Below are 18,235 nucleotides of genomic sequence, written 5' to 3' on the forward strand. Positions count from 1 at the left end.
AAATCTAACCGGCATGCACTGCGCGACGATCACCGGTGATCGAATCTGCGCAGAACTGGCTCATGATTTCTCCCTGTACTATAAAAATGTCATTTTTGGTTGTTTTGGAGGCAGTGGTAAAGATAACGATGCACTCTTTCTGATCAACTTGATTTTATTTGTTGCTAAATTCCATATCCATAAATCTAAACTCTGTAATAAAAAACCCTTTTTTCCTGTGCTAAGAACAGAACTGGAACAGTATATATCCATCATTTCTTGTGTACAGAACAAAAAAGCAGTTAGAACTCTGAATACTTGTACGCTGTTTAATGTACTTGCTTAATTACTCTTGTGTTTACTTCATTTCTGTTTATTTTGTTTATTTTCTTTTTAATCGCTTGTGTATGTATTACATCTTTTTTTTTTCCATATTTGTGTCTTTGACTGTTTGATTGATGGAATAATGAAATAAACACACACACACACACACACACACACAAATCTAACCGGCATGCACTGCGCGCCGATCACCGGTGATCGAATCTGCGCAGAACTGGCTCATCTCGAACAGGTCTATGGCTGTTTATTTATCCAGCTGTTTTTATAATGGTTCTCTACCGCCACCTGCTGTCTAGGAAAGTAACTGCACGTCTGTGTCCTGTTCCTGATTCAGCTGGAGACGCAGCAGCTGTCCACAGGACGAGGACAACACAGGTAACTTTGTTTTGAGTAAGCTAATAGTGATTATAACGCTGTGTAGTGTTGTCGCTCAACTACAATCATTGCTAGTGTTTAAATGTCTTTCATTTGTAGACTAATGCTAGCTAACAAACTGCTAAATTAGCTAAGCTAATGTATATGAGACAAGAAAACATCCTCTATTCAAATAGAACCACACATGGAGTTGACAGTGTTTAGAGGCTTCAGACAGTATTAAACTTAGTAAAATGCGTATTTACTTTCAACGTGATGCTTTTTATTTTACACACAGCGATGTTTACGGGGATTTAAGCTAACTTCCGGTTGTGACTGAATGTTTTAAATACTCATTACTGATGTTTTCCCCCTTCTGGTTTGTTTATACGTTCTTGTGCATGTATGAAGATAATATTCTGTTATTTTTGTTTATTTTATTTACCAATACACAAATGTGTTTAAAATATCCGTAGAGACCAAGAAAACCTGCTTTCACTTTAGATAAAACTAACGCGGAACCGTTTCCTAAAAGTTACAAACAAATTCTGCGTTTATAATCCATTCTGCGTTAAAACATAAGATAACTTTAGAATATGTCAGAAACTATTTTTTTGCTGAGTTCACATTTTTTTATTAAAAACAAAGGTGTCATAAAAATCTAATCAAATCACAGCCTTAATTGTCACTTCATTTTGAAGACTTTCCAGTATTTATAAAGATGTGTTTGCAAATTTAAACCCTGATTATTAGACAAGCGAACAGGTCAGAAAACCTAAACATTCGTGAGCATATTCAGGTGTTCCAGCTGATTTTTGAGTAGTAAACATTTGGGTTTAACCATATAACTGACTTTATGTTGGTTTGAATCATAATCAAACCCTTAATGATGTGGAGGTTAAAGCACACAGTTGTGTTTCATCAGTTGAGCAATTTATTTTTCTAGTTTTGCATGAGATCTGTAAGCATCTGTGTGTGATGGTGGATTATTTTAATAATTCTGTGTTTTGTCTCATAGCAGCCATCAGTGCTGGAGGATGGAGCCCAGTGGGAAACCCTCGACTGTACAGATAGTGGTTTTAGCCACTAGCTCTGCACTGACGGCCATTTTCTACTCCATCTACAGGAGCAGATCCAAAACAGTTACCCGCTTGAAGGTCAGCCACGTTTACAGGTCCTGTGTCTTTGTCGTGTGTTAGGGCTGAACGGTTTTAGGAAAAGATTGAATTGCGATTTTTCTATTAGAAATTGCGATTTCAGTTCAATCCACGATTTTCTTCTAACACAAGTACAACACTAGCCTGCCAATCCATCCTATATATTAAGTGAAAAGATGGTCTAGATTCTAATCTAGTACAACAAATCATTCACTTTAATATTTACTATCAAATCATACAATAAAAACAGTTACAGCTATTCATATTTTCTCCCGTTATATTTATATCTTTTTTTTATGTGCTTGTGAAGCAACTTCTCATTTTTTTCTAGAGAGTTGCTTTATAAAATACAAGTTCTTGTTCTACTCCAAAAATGCAAGGAGGAAATCTGAAGGTAGAAACGGCTTTCAAATGTATTGGATAACAAAAATGCACACAGTTTTCCCTGCATTACCAAAGCAGGCTGGCTGTGTGGGTTTTTAAAGCCGTTTGATAGTTTTTACTCACTAAAACTCAGCTATAAAACCTAGTTTATGCTGCCGTCAGCTCCGTGATAGACGCACGCGTTGAAAGAGACACTCTGACACTTTAGCTTGTTTAAACTAACGTGTGCCATCAGAAAAATTCTAATCATTTTTAAAAGAGAAGTTGAACTTTTAAGTCAACTAAAGTTCTCGACCCCACACTCGCGCTGATGAAGCATAAACCAAGCCTTAAAATCAGCCTGAACCTGCTCCGATGCAGGAGTCTCTCTCCCTTACTCACCTACGTTCTCTCTCTCTCTCTCTCTCTCTCTCTCTCTCTCTCTCTCTTCTCTCTTCTCTCTTCTCTCTCTCTCTTCTCTCTCTCTCACCCACCTGCGGTGCCATTATTATCGGCTCTAGCAGCGCTGTGTGTGGAAACATAAAACGGGGAAAATAACCTAGATGTGTAGCTCTGTCAGCTGTGGATTTGGGCTCGGCACTGGACGGTACACACACACCCCCCTCCCCCGCGCTGGATGTTCCCGCCGCCCTGACACGGGGAAACCCCGGACATAAAAAAAAAAAAATTAAGTTACACCACAGATCCTGGATCAGTCAAAACCGCAGCTTTAAAGGTCACATGATCGTGCTATTTGAAATCGCAATTTCAGTCCGAAAACAATAGATCGTTCAGCCCTATCGTGTGTGTTCCATGTATTGCCTGCTTTGTTTTAATTGTTGTTGTTGTTTTCAACATAGGAAGCTAAGAAAGTCTCTATTGATCAGGATTTAAAAACCCTCCTGTCTGAAACTCCTGGGAGATGTGTGCCGTATGCTGTCATAGAAGGTATGTAGTGCTGCTGTTAGAGGGATAGTAACAACGTTTAGATGTTTATTTCTGTGTAAAGCAAGGGCGTCCTAAGTGCAGCCTTATTGTTTGCATCCCTTGAATGCAACATTTGGACACCACTGGGGAAAAGGTTATAAATAATCATCATCTCTCTTTGTAGACTGGTTCCTGAACAGCCTCTGCTCAGGGAAACAGAGTTTAGCACCTACAGAACTGACGAGCTAATGACTACTCTGAGTGGAGAGATCACTTAGACTTTTTTGAATCTTAAAACAGCTTTAACAACATTTCCTTGATGCATGCAAACTTTTTTTTTAAACCTGTAACTTAATTCTCCCTGCTTCTTGATGGTTTGTAGTATAAAGGGTTGTGAAGTAATATTTACATGGATAAATATGAAATTGGTGATTGATGTTTTAAGACATCAGCAATCCACTTTGTTCTTGGCTGTGTTCTGACTAGCCTTTAGCTCATCAATCCTGAGCCATGTGAACTCCTTTTCTCCATTCTAAAGCCTGACTTATGCTTCTCCGTCTGCGTCAGTGCGGAGACACGCAACGCCATTATCCGTCCTTGCGTAGGGCTCCAGCAGGCACGCAAGTACGTACGGAGTCGAGCCCACTTTTTTAAACATCCATCGAACGAGACGGATTACGCAAGCTTGTGATTGGTCAGGACGCCGCTGTTGTTTACAGCGCCGCCATTGCAAAGAGAGCCGAGGATAACTAGCGGCAGACACGGAGAAGCTTGAAGAATACCTCATGAAAAAACTCTAAAAATATGAACGTTTCATCCTCCCGTGGCTGGAGGAGTGAAAAGATGCGCAGCAAGCGTTTTATTTGTGAACGGAAATGACAGGAAATGTGGGTTTAGAGGTGGGGAGCGCATGAAGAGGTGGGAGAATGAGAGACAAATAAGTCCGTGTTAAAAGTCTCTTATATACACAAAAAACACAATATAAACACACTATCTTGGACCGATACATGACAGGATACCACAGAACAGCGCTACGCCCTCTGTTGTCCTGGAGGGGAATTGCTTTGCAACACTCCAGGAGACGCAGAAGAATGAGAGCAAAACGCTTCCGTCAATCCGTGCGTGTCTGTCCCTTGCGGAGCTGACGGAGAAGCATAAACCAGGCTTAAGGCCATTCAGGAAGCTATCTACAACAAATAAAGTGGTAAACGTTTCTACCTTTGACACAGAAACACGTTTTTAAGTCTACAGTGTGATCTTTATTTTTAGGAGACCTTGTTTTTGTTGAGTAAGAGTTGCTGTGTCCTGCAGGTGTGGTGAGATCTGTGAAGGACACCCTGAGCAGCCAGTTTGTTGATAACTGCAAGGGAGTGATAGAGAGGCTGACGCTCAAAGAGGAGAAGATGGTGTGGAATCGCACTACTCACTTATGGTGAGCATGAGAGCAGAAGGAACAGATGCGACTAAACTGCTGAAGGGAAAAAACAGATTTTAGGTAACTTATTTTGTTTTGATGACATGAAAGGTTCACATGTTCACACCATCATCAGAACGCTGAGGCAGATGGAGCGTGTGGTTTTGTACGATCAGAATGTCATTGCTTCATAAGGGGCGAAGCAGACGGTGATGCTAACGCCAGTCACCGAGCGCCTGTTTATGTCATGTAGCTGAAGGAGTGGCCGGACATTCATTAGAGAAGTGCACCCCCACCATCTGTTTGTACGCTGGGTAGCTTATTAGCTGCAACGTGTCAAACTGCATGTAAACACATCTGCAAATGTCACCGACTAAATGTCACAACTAGGGGTGGGCAATATAAACGATATGAGGTAGAAACGATATAAAATTGGGTGATGATAGAGTTCTTGGCTATATCGCAATACCGTGATATCGCGATAACACATGACGTCACTAAGATGTGCACCCTGCTGACATTGGGACAACAGATTGGCAGTGACTGCAGGCATGGAGTGGGCGGAGGAGGAGGCCTATATGCCTCAAGTGTAGGGATGGGTACCTTTGACATTTGAATCAATCCGGTACTAATTCCCGGTACCTAGGAATCGATACCGGTACTTAACGGTACCAATTTTCGATACTTTTGAATGTTTATTATTTCAATTCTCTTTTATAATTAAATATATTTTTTCTCAATATATAACAATTTTTGATAAATATCACGATAAATAACATTCAACTGTGTGTACTTTAACATCGTTCTTGTAGTTTTATAAGCTGATAATTAAACTGAAGCAAACATCTTTACTGTGAACTAAATTTACTGTGTATCTTCATTCCTTTTGACGTCTTTTTTCATTAGATTTTTCCTACTGGGAAGTTAGAATTTCCGAGGAGAAGCGAACGCACCATTAGCTGATAACAACTGTGGCAATGGAAGCTAACATATCAAGCTAACGTTATCTTTAAGTTTATTTAACTGCTGGAGCAGATTAAAACGATGATGCCTCACACTTAGATCGTTGTCGCTGGTTTCATCTTCACCCAATCACCCGTCGCATTTAGTAAAGTGAAGCCAAACTTTAGAGCGCGTTCATGTTTTTCTAGTCGGAAATTCGGAGTTCCGAGGAGAAAGCGAACGCACCATTAGCGAAACGGTATTTACCTACCGGAGCAGATTAAGATGAGGATGTCTCACTTAGATCATTGTCGCTGGTTTCATCATCGCCCAGTTACCCATCACATTTAGTGAAGTGGACCCAAGCTTTAGCGTGTGTTCTTTCTACCATGCTGCTCTGTTTACAACTCGCTCGCAGCGAGCGACGACATAACGCTCTTGCGCACGCGCAGCTGTCTTGGCAAGTTCTCGTTATGAAGGACGGGTACCGAAACGAGGCACCGTTTCAAATGACGTGAATCGGTGCTCGGTCTGTGCTATGGAATTCTGTCGGTACCTTTAAAAAGTACCGAATTCGGTACCCATCCCTACTCAAGTGACATATATTTGCCACATGAGGATATTTAAAAGCATTTCATTTTGACATATATAAACAGAAGACAACATATATCGTTACCGCACATGCTTCAGATTATATCGCAATATAGATATGAGGCCATATCGCCCAGCCCTAGAACTTCCTTCCAGCTCGGTTTCAGAGCTGCTGACTGGAGAGGAAATAAATGTCTAGTTTGTTTCATCATTTCTAAAGGAAGACTTTCCTTTACACTTTATTCAAAGATACTTTATTAATTCCAGAGGGAAATTGGAGTTTCAGTACACACAATTCAGAGATCAGACATACATGGGCAAGACACATGACAAGAATTGGTGACTGTGGTCATTCGCAACCCTGAGTCGCGCTACCTTAATAGAGAAAAGAGGGTTACATGAGGATTGGTTCAGGTGGAGGGAAAAAGGCACTTCAGAGTTACCCTCCACAGGGAGGTCAGCTTTGCTATGCAAAAAACACCTCAGACAGAGATGCAGCAGACTTCAGACAACACACAGCATAAGTGTCCACTAGGTGGGGTGGTGGGTTTGGGACTCTCCACACGTCAGTTCCTGCAGCCACGATAAGCAGCGCACGTCAACTCAGTGTGGACAGGGGAAGGAGTTTGTTGAGGTTTGGAGAGCACAGTGACTCCTGGAACGATTCGGCGGCCTTCACAGCCCGCAGTCCCGCCCAGGCTGGGATAGGAGACAGAGTTGCCATAGCGACGGCAGCATTCCACATGTCTTCTGAGGGGGGGAGTATTCATTGCAGCCTCACAGGCTCAAGGGCACCAGATTCAGATTAGAAATTGTTTTGGGGCCAGACAGAGATAATTTCCTCTCTGTCTTAAAGTTCCTTGGTCCTCAACCTCTCGAAATCCCAATAATGGCGTAAATTAATCCATCCCAACCGTGCTGATTCGCCCACTTTCTCCTTGACGGCATCCATCTTGTGTGCCAACGCATGAATCTCAGCCAAATTTCCAAGCTTACGATTCATCTCGACAATTAAGTGAGTTTGTGAATTCACAGCGCGGTGTAATCCATCCCTGAGCTCGGGGAGAGCGCCAATATTCCTCGACAGCTTGTTAATTTTCCGGTAAGCCAGGAAGCCTCCTAGGCCAAAGAGCAGGAAACCTGACACCAACACCACGAATATCCAGACGTCTTCAGAATCCTCCACAGACAGCTGAGAGAGGCAAATCAGGTTCCACTGTTTACAGGAGTCCATGATATACCCATCTGGCTCTGTCCCAGAGGGGCATCCGGGAGCCCCTTCTCCCGTTCTCATCGTTGAAAAAATTTTATCAGTCGCGTTAATTGATCAACTGACCAGGTTCATTTTAGTAATTTCAGTTTCCAGAAAAAATGCAGAAGCAGCCGTGCACCCAAAGACAGACAAAGAGCCTTGAGGGTAAGATAGGGAGGAGAGGAGGAAAAAAGCATCTGCACTCTCCAAGAGCCAGAAGAAGAGGCTGGAAAAGGTGTAGAAAGGGTAGAAAGATAGAACTTTTCTCAGCTTTATAAAAGTAGAAACTACATTTTGTACTCAGTTCAAAGGGACAGAGTGGATTTCCCGCTGAGCACTTACAGCATTGGGAAAAGAGCATGGGTTGTTTCTGCTTTTAAAACAAGAACTCAAACTCCTCAGCTGCACCAGAACGCAAATACAAACACTCACGTCAAGGTCGGGTTAAAGAACCCAACCAGACAACAGGAAGTTTTCTGTCTGCTTTAAAAATCCTAATTCTTTTAGTTTTCAATGAAGAAAACAAACTAGAAATCAGAGCTGTAGGGGAGCTAAATGAGCTCATCCTTGCTTATTTAGTTGTTTTTATTTCATTGATGTGAACGCTGCTGGAGAACCCACAGAGAACACATGTTGGTTTACATTCATATTATGTGTTAACATCCCAGTCTGACATGTAACCATCCTGCTGAAACAGAACGTAAAAGTCATCGTCTAGCACACTGCTGCTAACCACTTAAACATTCTCCCTCTCCTGATAATAACTTTTTGCTTTCCTTGACGTTGGATGTGCTACTACTAGTTTACCCGTTATACAATAAAGTTTATCTGCTTATACTGAGTCAGGATTCTCTGGAGGTTTCTTCCTGTTAAAAGGGAGTTTTCCTCTCCACTGTCGCTTTATGCTTGCTTAGTATGAGGATTGCTGTAGAGACTCTGACACTAGTCAGTGACTTGATGCAACCTGCTGGGTTCCTTATATAGGAAACATTTTTTCTGATTGGCTTAATGAACTGTGAATTGAAATGTTTATTATGTGAAGTGCCTTGAGACGACTCTTGTCGTGATTTGGCGCTTTATAAATAAACTTGAATTGAATGTAACTGAACTGATCAGTATCAAACAAAACAGAAAAGTTATTGATTAGTTTATTCATCCTCCTCCTGCGCACTGAAACCACTGAAATCATCTTCTTCAGTGTCGGAGTTGAACAGCCTCAGAAGAGCTTCGTCACATACCTTTTCTGTGGCGATGTCCGTATCGCTGTCGTCATCCCGCGGTGAAGCTGGGAAAACAAGCAGCACCGTTTTACTGTGAAAAAACTCCTCCTGGGCGCTTTCTGTAGCGCTCCTTTTACCACTCCTTCATTAGACTTTCCAGCATCCATCCTTTCTGGTTGACTAAAGCCGCACCTCATTATAAGCCGCATGGTTCAAAGCGTGGGAAAAAGTAGTGGCTTATAGTCCGGAAAATACGGTAACCTGTTTAATTAAAAACATAAACAAGGGAAAAGCCACAATGACCATGTAAAAGTCACTAAAATCTAAAAAAAAATGTAGAAGACTCATAACTTCATCCTCGACCTGATCTACAGAGGGCCCTCATAGCCACAGCCAGGTGGCAAAAGTACCAGAATCACCTACACCCAGGTCTCTGACCGTGATCCTGAGGAGGTCCAGTCCGCTGGAGCTGAAGAAGGTGATCCAGACGGGATCAATATCCACCAAAATAATCTTAATCGTGAAGTTTTCTGTGGTGAATCAGCTCCAGCAGACAGACGCGGCGTCTCCGTTCACTCAGCTCTGCATACCTGAGATTTAATCACCTAGTCAGTGAAGAAAAGCATCTTTATGCATCGATTCTAACTCCAGATTCGCTGACGTTCACACATTCTTCTACTGAATCGCAGCTTTTTGGACATGTGCATTTCCTTCATAAAAGACTTCAAAATCCTCTTCTGTGACGAGAGCTCGCCCAACGTCAAAGAAACACTCCTGTTGTAGTCAGGCATCATAGAAGGAAATGTCACACACCTGAGACTTTCTCACCTTAAACGTAATAATAAACTCTTAGTAGCTTCTAGAATAAAAGGTTGGGAACAGCTAGGCTTGGGCGGTATCCAAATTTGAATACCGTCTAACTTCCACTTAATTTCATCCTGGTATACGGTATTACCGTGAATACTTAAAAAGTATGACGTAAGCCTCAAGTGGACCTTCACCTTTCTGAATCCGAATACCAAACAATTACTAAAAAAATAACAACGCAACTCACATACTACTAACAATATTTATTAACACAAAAAACGCAGCTTATAATTCAATTCAATTCAAAAATACTTTATTAATCCCAGAGGGAAATTGATTGCTGTAATAGCTCAGAGTAATAATAATAATCAAGTCATCAAAGAGTTGTTGTATATTACAGTGGCTGTTGGCAGGAAGGATCTCCAGTAGCGGTCAGTGTTGCAGCCAAACTGAAGAAGCCTCTGACTGAAGACACTCTTCCGTTGTCGGACAGTCTTATGAAGAGAATGCTCAGGGTTGTCCATCATTTTCTTGATTCTCTGGAGAATCCTTCTATGCATTATCTCCTCCAGCGGTTCCGAAACTGCCGAAACTCTGGCTGAGTCCTTGAAAGGGCTTGGAGTTCCTCCATCTTGTTGGCCAGTGATGTCACATTGCCCATTATGATCGATGGAAGAGATGGTTTGAATTTCCTCTTTCTCTGTCTCCGTTTTGCTCCCGCTCTGCACCCACGCTTCTTGTGTTTTAGCTCATTTGGGATTTGTGGCTTCAGTTGAGGTATTATTTCAGCCTTTCCAATGTTAATCAGCTGCTCCTGATTGTAAACCAGCTTGTTGCCATGGTTACGCATCATAACAAATGCTCAAAAAGTGAAAAAAGCTAAAAAACAGCAGTAAAAATCCTCCAAGCTTCACAGCACCAGAAACAGAAAAGTAAAGTGTCCAAAAAATACAGTTTTTCTTGAGGAACTAGAAGAAAAAATGCCCAAGAAAAGGCAAAACTTACATATCGTCAACAGAGCTACTCCAACATGCAGCCACCCAGAGCAGCGCAGTTCCGGAAAAAAAAAAGTGCAAAGAGTCAACAGTCCAACAGCAATAAATCAACATAAAAACCCAGGACAGCTGTTGTGCGCAAATCAAGTGAACAACTTATCAACGAGCAGCATGAAACAGTGCAAATAGGCCGTAACAGTCAACAAGAGTTGAATAACCATAAACATTGAAATTATAAAAATAATTGCAACCAAAACAACTGCATTAAAATTATAAAAAGAAAACTCCGTCACACGGCCACACACGTGCGCGCGCACACACACACACACACACACACACAGGAGTGTGAACATTACGGCATGTTGCAGCAAATCTAGTTAAGATTTCTCGCCAGAAAAACCAGCATGTTTACTTTTTCTGGGTTCAAGTTTGCACGTTGTGGACCAACAACTTTCCCTGCGGTGCTGAAAACCCGCTCCGATGGTGAGCTGGTGGCACAAATACATAGATACCTCCGGGCCAGTCGTGACATCTGGGGAAAACGACTGGCAGCATATTTCCACCAGAGAAGAGGGTTTTCATCCCCTTGAATAACAGTTTCCAAACAGTACGCTGTTATTTCAGCTCCAGCTCGTTGCTCTGCGCTGACGGACCCTCCGGCGCAGCGTCAGCGGCTCGTTTTTGCAGGAGAGCCCCCCAGAGACATCTTTTTGCGTGGGGGTTCAGGTTGTGCTCGTTCCTCTATGGTTCGGATGCTTCTGGTGCTGTTTGCCCCTCTAAGCTCACGATCTCAGCCTGTAATTCAGCTTTGATTTCAGCCAGTGCGTTGTCATCAAGCTCATATCTGCCACGGTAACGAGGATCGAGGAAAGTGCATTTTCGCATTAATTTGCGTACTGAATCAGATTCATACTTGGCCTCCAGCTTTTTTAGAATTGTGGTTTAAATTGACTTTGTAAGCTGGAGGTCGTTTTCTGACACAGCCAACACGCTCTCCCTGCAGAGCTGGAGTATGGGGAGGATAGAGGAACTGGTCAGTCGCACAGCTGTTTTTCATGACGGTATTGGAACTGACACCGTCGCTATTTTGTAATACCGCGTGTATACGGTAATACCGTAATACCGCCCAAGAGCTGATGGGTTAGACACAGACCATAGTTGTGGTTCTCAGAGTGGAACCACCTTTCAGCACCAGAATAATGGATGGAAGCAACATGAAGTCAAACTGAGTCTGAAAGCCTTCAGCGTGTGGATGGCACGCTACTTTCAGGTAAGGATCTGCTCCAGCTGGTGCTGGCGTCTCTGTTGGTGAGAGTTCATGGAGCTTCAGGAGCGTCCGCTGGGAGCAGCACAGCTTGTAGCTGAGGTTTGAAAAGGCTGCTGTTGGGCTGTGCTGGAGCTGTGATGATGCTCAACACACTTGGTGAAGTCAAAAGGCTGCAGAGATGACTGGATGTGTGAACCGTCTGCTGCCTTGGTAACTCTGGCATTTCTGCACAGGAACAGCACGGAGAAAGTCATCCACCAGCGCACCAACACCGTCCCGTTTGACCTCGGCTCTCATGATGAACGCCTCACCACGACGGTTCGAGTTATCCGTCCACTAGATGCTGCAGAGTTGGACCTGGAGACCACCTATGAGAACTTCCACCCCACCATCCAGTCCCTGTCCAGCGTCATCGGTCACTTCATCAGTGGCGAGCGGCCAAAGGGCATCCACGAATCAGAGGAGATGCTGCGGGTGGGTGACAGCGTGACGGGAGTGGGGGAGCTGGTCCTGGATAACAACCTCCTGAAGCTCCAGCCTCCCAAACAGGGCTTCTCCTACTTCCTGACCCGACAGGACTACGAGTCCCTTCTGAGGAAGCAGCTGGCCGGCGTCAGGCTCTGGAGGATCCTGTTCATCGTGTTTGGGGTTGCTGCCTGTTCCACGCTCCTCTTCGTCACGTGGAAGCGCTACATGCACCACAGACAGAGCAGGAAGAAGAGGAGCATGATGGAGGAGTTCAAGGAGCAGCAGAGGAGGCGCATGCGTGAACTCCAGATGGAGGAGGGCAGCGTGTCCCCCTCCAGCTGTACTGTATGTTTGAGCCAGGAACGCTCCTGTGTCTTTCTGGAATGTGGTCACGTGTGTGCCTGCATCCAGTGCTACCACAGCCTTCCTGCACCAAAGAAATGTCCCATCTGCAGGTCTGCCATCGACAGGATGGTGCCTCTGTACCACAGTTAACTCCGTGTGTATGCACACACTCGTACGGCATCATGATGCTCAGCCCTCACATCCAAATGTAGTCTTTACTGTCTGCAGTGTTCACTGTTTGCTCCTAAACATCTGGAATCAGCAGCATCTGCAGCCAGAACCACACTGGGCTGCTGCTCTGCGTCACAAATCAAAAACGTTCTCCAGAAGGTTCCAGAGGGCTCGTCGTCTTCCGGCAGGACCTGCAGGTTCCCACTCATCTCTGAAACTTTGATCATGTTCTAAACTGCAGGTGACTTATTTCCTGTCTGACTTTACTTGCGCCTGTAACCCGTTTGAATTTAGATTTTAGGAGTCATGCAGGAAAACGTTTGGAGACCAGATGGCAACAACACTTTGATTTTGAAACATTTACCCTCCTTATCTCAGTAAAGCTGAAAAAAAAATCATAATTTTAGTCAAAAACTTTATTTATGGAACTTTAAATACATATTACTTCTCCTTTCATCCGGAGAAACTAAATATTTAAGAAATCAGAGATGTTTTAAAATGGTTTGGGTCTGTTTTGGTATATTCAGTTTGTTCTCTATATAAAATAAAATAAAAGATGTAATCCAACAGCGACCTGTTCTCTTGTCTGTGAGCATGAACTGGGTTCAGACGGGTCCTCCTGCTGCTTTTATGGGTAACTGTTGAAATGTTCCTGCTGCCATTCTTTCTGTTTTAGGTTCACAGGTGAAGCAGGAAAAATGAGAATATGGAGCAAAAGTCCATTTGTCAGTAATCCAGTTTAGACTGAGAGACCATCCAAAGGCTCTGGAACCCTCTGCAGGTGTTCTGGATTCATCAGCTGATTAGAGTGTGACACTTTGAGTGTAGTATATTGAACCTTTTCACAATATTCTGATTGAGATTTAGGCCTAGTCCACACGTAGCCGGGTTTTTTTAAACAAATATCCGCCCCTCCAAAAACTTGCATCCACACCACCTCGTTTTAAAACAAACTCTGTCCACACGTACCCGGATAAATACGTTGTTAAGGACATGCCAGACCTGTAGGCGGCAGTACTTCCCCCGTTCTTAACCTCGTCCTTCGTCTGTGGTCTTCCGCAAGGAGCAGTAATTCCGCTTGCAAAAACAAACAAGCAAAAAGCGCTTGGACAACTGATAAAGCGAGCGCAGCTCTGAGGGCATGCATGCTGTCGGCTAGTGTAAACACAGGTCGCACACGTGATGTCAGCATTTTTTTGTCGCGGAAAGTGACGTTGCGGATCTTAAAACTCCGGTTTTGTCTGTCCACACGCAGACACCCAAAACGGAGAAAACGCAGATCTTCACTTTGGCCGGAGTTTTTAAAAAGATCCGTTTTCGTGTGGATGACAGGCCAAAACGTAGAAAAATATCTACGTTTTGGCAGATCCCCGGCTACGTGTGGACAGGGCCTTAAAATGTGGGGTTTTCATCAGCTGTAGGCCACAATCATCACATAACAGATAAAGGCTGAAACAGCTGGCTTTGCATGGGCTGAATTCTTATAGGTTCACCTGTTAACTTGAATTACGGACACAAATGAACTTTTGCACCAGATTCTAGTTGTAAGTTTCACCTGTGTGGTATTTTTAAACGCTACATGAGCAGGTATTAGTACAGTCAGTACAAGGACACCACTCAGAACAGCCATGCCCAGGTGGCTGCTGTTCTACCTACAGATCACAGATCTACAGCAGAGGAAAGACTGAGTCTGGTTATTGTCCTAATATCCAAAACCATTTAACACATTTCCATACAAATAGAAGTAATGTCACAGTTCTTTGTTGCCTGAACAGAGCAGGTTCTTCAGCTTTAGAAACGAGGCCTTTCTCAGAGAACGGCTCTTATTAGACGGCTTTAACTCAGGCCGGGTCTCACCAGCTCATTTCCAGGGGGCGAGGAGCGGAGGAGGACTGTGATTCTCACAGAGGGGTGGAGGGATAATTGAACAAGTGTGTGTTCTTGTTCTGAAGAGTAAGAACCCTGTCCTGGTTCCTGGTAACAAAGACACAACAGGGACTTGGGTTTCAGCACAGGGCCATCACGGCCTCAGCAGGTCTGAATCAGCTCGATGTGACCAAAACATTGAGACAAATGTCCTCCAAAGTATAAATGAAGGCGACGTCACTTCAGTTACTTCCTGGTAATTAAGGAGCTTGCTGTTTGAGGATTTCTGCCAGGAGAGGGGGATGTTGGCCTTTGAGGAAAATCAGGTGGAGGATTTAGATTCTGAAAGTGTGAATAAGCCTAAAAACTCTTAATTCCCTGCAATTTCAGCCTCTTCCTGTGTTAAAACCATACATCCACAGTTAGAAATGCAATGCTCCATTGGCTTCTCAGTGTGGACCGCAGTTGTGTGTGTGTGTGTGTGTGTGTGTGTGGCACAGTTAACATACACTTATTGGACAAAAGCAGAGCGTGACGGCAGACAAGCCGGCGGTGATCTCTGGCTTCCGATGAGGCAGTCTCTGTAGTTTCAACAAACAAAATAAGCATTTTCAAGTTTGTTATGAATGAATGAATGAATGAATGATCAATTTATTCAGTCAGTCATCTTAAGATAATGTGTACAATAACATACAAATAGATACAAATACCATTTCTCACTAACATACACATTCATTTGTATATGGTGTCTATTTGTTATCTCATGACTGAATAGGTTTAGGCAGAAGCATTAGCTTATATAATTGCCTAACCTACTTACTTTGTAGAACAAACCTACATACACCTCTTAAATCATATTTACTTTCCCTCTTTGCAAAAAACATTAGTATATTTTCTGGCAGAGCCGTTAGTTTCACTCTAAACATAAATTGCATTATTTTATAATAATATAGATCTTCTAATTTCATAATCTGTGATTTTGAAAACAACGGGTCAGTATGAGCATAATAATTGCTCTTGTTTATAACTCGAATAGATTTCTTTTGTATAGTTTTTATTTCATGTATATAGGTTTTAAAAGTTGAACCCCATATTTCTATACAATATGCCATGTATGGTTGTATTAGTGAACAGTATATTAGACGTAAGGCCTTATGGTTTAGTATGTCCTTCAGTTTATATAATAGACCCAAAGATTTGGCAATTTTTCCTTTTATATAATTTAAATGATGCTTCCAGGATAAGTTAGAGTCAATCACAACACCAAGAAATTTTATTTCAGACACTCTTTCAATTTCAGTATCTGAAATTGTTCATTTAAAGTCCCCATTGCTTACCATCTTATTTCCAAAAATTATTAATTTAGTCTTTTTTATATTCAGTGATAGTGTATTTATTTATTTATCATTCCAGAATAATCACATCTTTCAGCATCCTTTTATTCCATAAAAGTTCAGGTGCATTATTCATCATTAGGTGGAGGCTTCTGGGTGACCATCACATTAGTATTCAACGGGTATAAGCTGGCATATTTGTTTTTGGCTGAGTGAGCCAATGCTGGTGAGTCTCTGAGGAAACCTGAGCTACAAGCAGAAAGGAGGTGATGAGCTGGTGGTACCTAAAGCCTGTTTAGTCTTTTAGCCTGGAGCTGTCCTCGTAGAAAATATTTATGTTGCTTTTGTTTGTTTTCTTTAGTGTTACGGAGCAAATAGATCAGATGTATGAAGCTCAGCTGAAATGGGTCAGGACCCTCCATGATTGTTCTGCACGGAGGTGAAGTGGTCACTAGGGGTGTATTGGCAAGAATAAGCCAATATGATATTTATCACAGTACAGCAGGACTTGACAGTAGTGTTGACTTGTGAAGACACAGAAAGGTCAGAGTCCAGTTTCACACCAAGGCTAGTGGCACATGATTGAGTGGGAGAGTTGAGACATCTAACGCACCATTCATGTTAGTGGGGCTAAAAAGTATGGCATCTGATTTGCTGTCATTTAACCGTAGGCAGTTTTGAGAAAGCCAGGATCTGACCTGGGAGAGGCATTCTGACATTAGAGAAAATGAGTGCTGTTGGTTGATTTGAAGGTAGATCTGGCAATCATCTGCATAAAAGTGGTAGTTAACCCCGAGACTCGCTAAAATCTTACCAAGTGGTAGCATGTAAATTGAAAAGAGGAGAGGACCCAGTATGGAGCCCAGCGGTACTCCCAATGGAGGTGGGTCATTGGGAGAAGAGCAGTCTCCAACATGAACACTAAAACACCGACCATTAAGGTACGACTTAAACCATCCGAGGGCAGTACTGGTCACACCCACCCAAAATTCAAGTCTGTGAAGTAGGATGGTGTGGTCTACAGTGTCGAATGCTGCGGTCAGGTCGAGTAACAGTAACAGCACATGGGAGCCAGAGTCAGGTAGAATCAGGATGTCATTGAGTATCCTGATGTGTGCAGATTCTGTGCCGTAATTACGTCTAAAACCTGATTGGAATGGGTCAAGAAGCCCATTGTCATCTAGGTGAGAAGTAAGCTGCATGAGAGCCAGTTTCTCAATAATTTTTGAGATGAAAGGAAGTTTTGAGATTGGGTGATAATTGGCACAGTCAGACTGGTCAAGGCCTGGTTTCTTCAGTAGCGGCTGAACAACTGCATTTTTAAAAGCAGCTGGAAACACACCAGAGGAGAAGCTGGAATTGACAATATCCAAAACAGCAGGGGCCACCGCTGGAAGGACATCGCACAGCAGTCTTGGGGGAAGGCTGTCCTCTGGAGAGCCTGAGGGCTTCATAGCAGAGATTAGGTCAACCAGGGAAGAGAGTGTCACATGAGCAAAGCAAGAGAATGAGGGTGGACAGTGAGGTTCTGCACAGGTAACCCAGCCTGAGTAAGAGAAACTGGTTCTAATTTCCTGGATTTTATGCAGGAAATTTTTTGAAACTCATTGCAAAGAGCCCCTGTAGAGGGAGAAGAGTTGGGAGACTCTCTAAGGGACAGTACAGAGGTGAGGACACTGTACAGTTTCTTCTGGTCATTTTTATGCCTGGTGATTATTTTTGCTAAATATCTGTTCCTAGCTGTGCGGACAGCTTTCTGATAGCAGCTCATCTCATTTAGCTTGTGATTTATTTAAAATACCTTCAGCTTTATTCGTTTGAGGAGAATTTTTGTGTTGGATTATTTGGAAAAATAAACAAATACTTAAAAGATTTTTTACTTTCTTAAATAAGTTTCGAACATGAAATGCTCCTTAAATGGCATTCTGTGATTTTAGAAGTATTCTGACAAAATTGCTTAACACTGTAGTATTATAATTATATATTATTAATTATGTGATATTGCTACTCCTGCTTAGATCAGAGCACCAAGGATCTTCAAGTTTCAAATGTTTCTCTGCTACAACACACCTGATTGACACCGATGGATCCATCATCAGCTGTCTGCACAGCTAAAGTAAGAGCTCACAGGGATTCCGTTAAATCAGGTGTGTTGGATCACAGGAAAACATCTTTGAGACGGGTGTTCCAAGAAACAGGAAGCAGCTCTAGACTTACAGGTAATCCAAAGGAAGGCAACTTCATGTTAGGATGTTGTTGAGCAGTCTTTGCATTTCGCAACATGAAGACAAAAAGCTTTCTAAAACTCCAAATACCCACAATTCTTTGTGTACTACGAATTCAAACCCATTAAGATTGCAAGGAATGAAACCTACTAATTACTAGCATTAAGGAGCCTCTGCTGTCCATTAATCTTTAATATGATCTTCTTTAGCACACAA

General features: G+C 42.7%; 1 protein-coding gene across 2 annotated transcripts; it reads left to right on the forward strand.

Moving 5' to 3' along the window:
• The first annotated feature begins 560 nt into the window (after window positions 1–560).
• On the forward strand, window positions 561–13,165 carry mul1 (mitochondrial E3 ubiquitin protein ligase 1). Of its 2 annotated transcripts, none has more exons than XM_015967108.3 (5): window positions 561–696; window positions 1,694–1,832; window positions 3,056–3,143; window positions 4,434–4,554; window positions 11,844–13,165. In XM_015967108.3, exons 2-5 carry the CDS (start codon window positions 1,713–1,715, stop codon window positions 12,571–12,573), a joined length of 1,059 nt encoding a protein of 352 aa, XP_015822594.1. In that variant the 5' UTR covers window positions 561–696; window positions 1,694–1,712; the 3' UTR covers window positions 12,574–13,165. The 2 variants fall into 2 exon arrangements, with proteins under 2 accessions (XP_015822594.1, XP_015822595.1); XM_015967109.3 differs by having other exon boundaries at window positions 612–696; window positions 1,697–1,832.
• The last annotated feature ends 5,070 nt before the right edge of the window (window positions 13,166–18,235 follow it).

Source organism: Nothobranchius furzeri, chromosome 15, assembly GCF_043380555.1.
Source record: "Nothobranchius furzeri strain GRZ-AD chromosome 15, NfurGRZ-RIMD1, whole genome shotgun sequence".
Classification (NCBI taxonomy): Eukaryota; Metazoa; Chordata; class Actinopteri; order Cyprinodontiformes; family Nothobranchiidae; genus Nothobranchius; species Nothobranchius furzeri.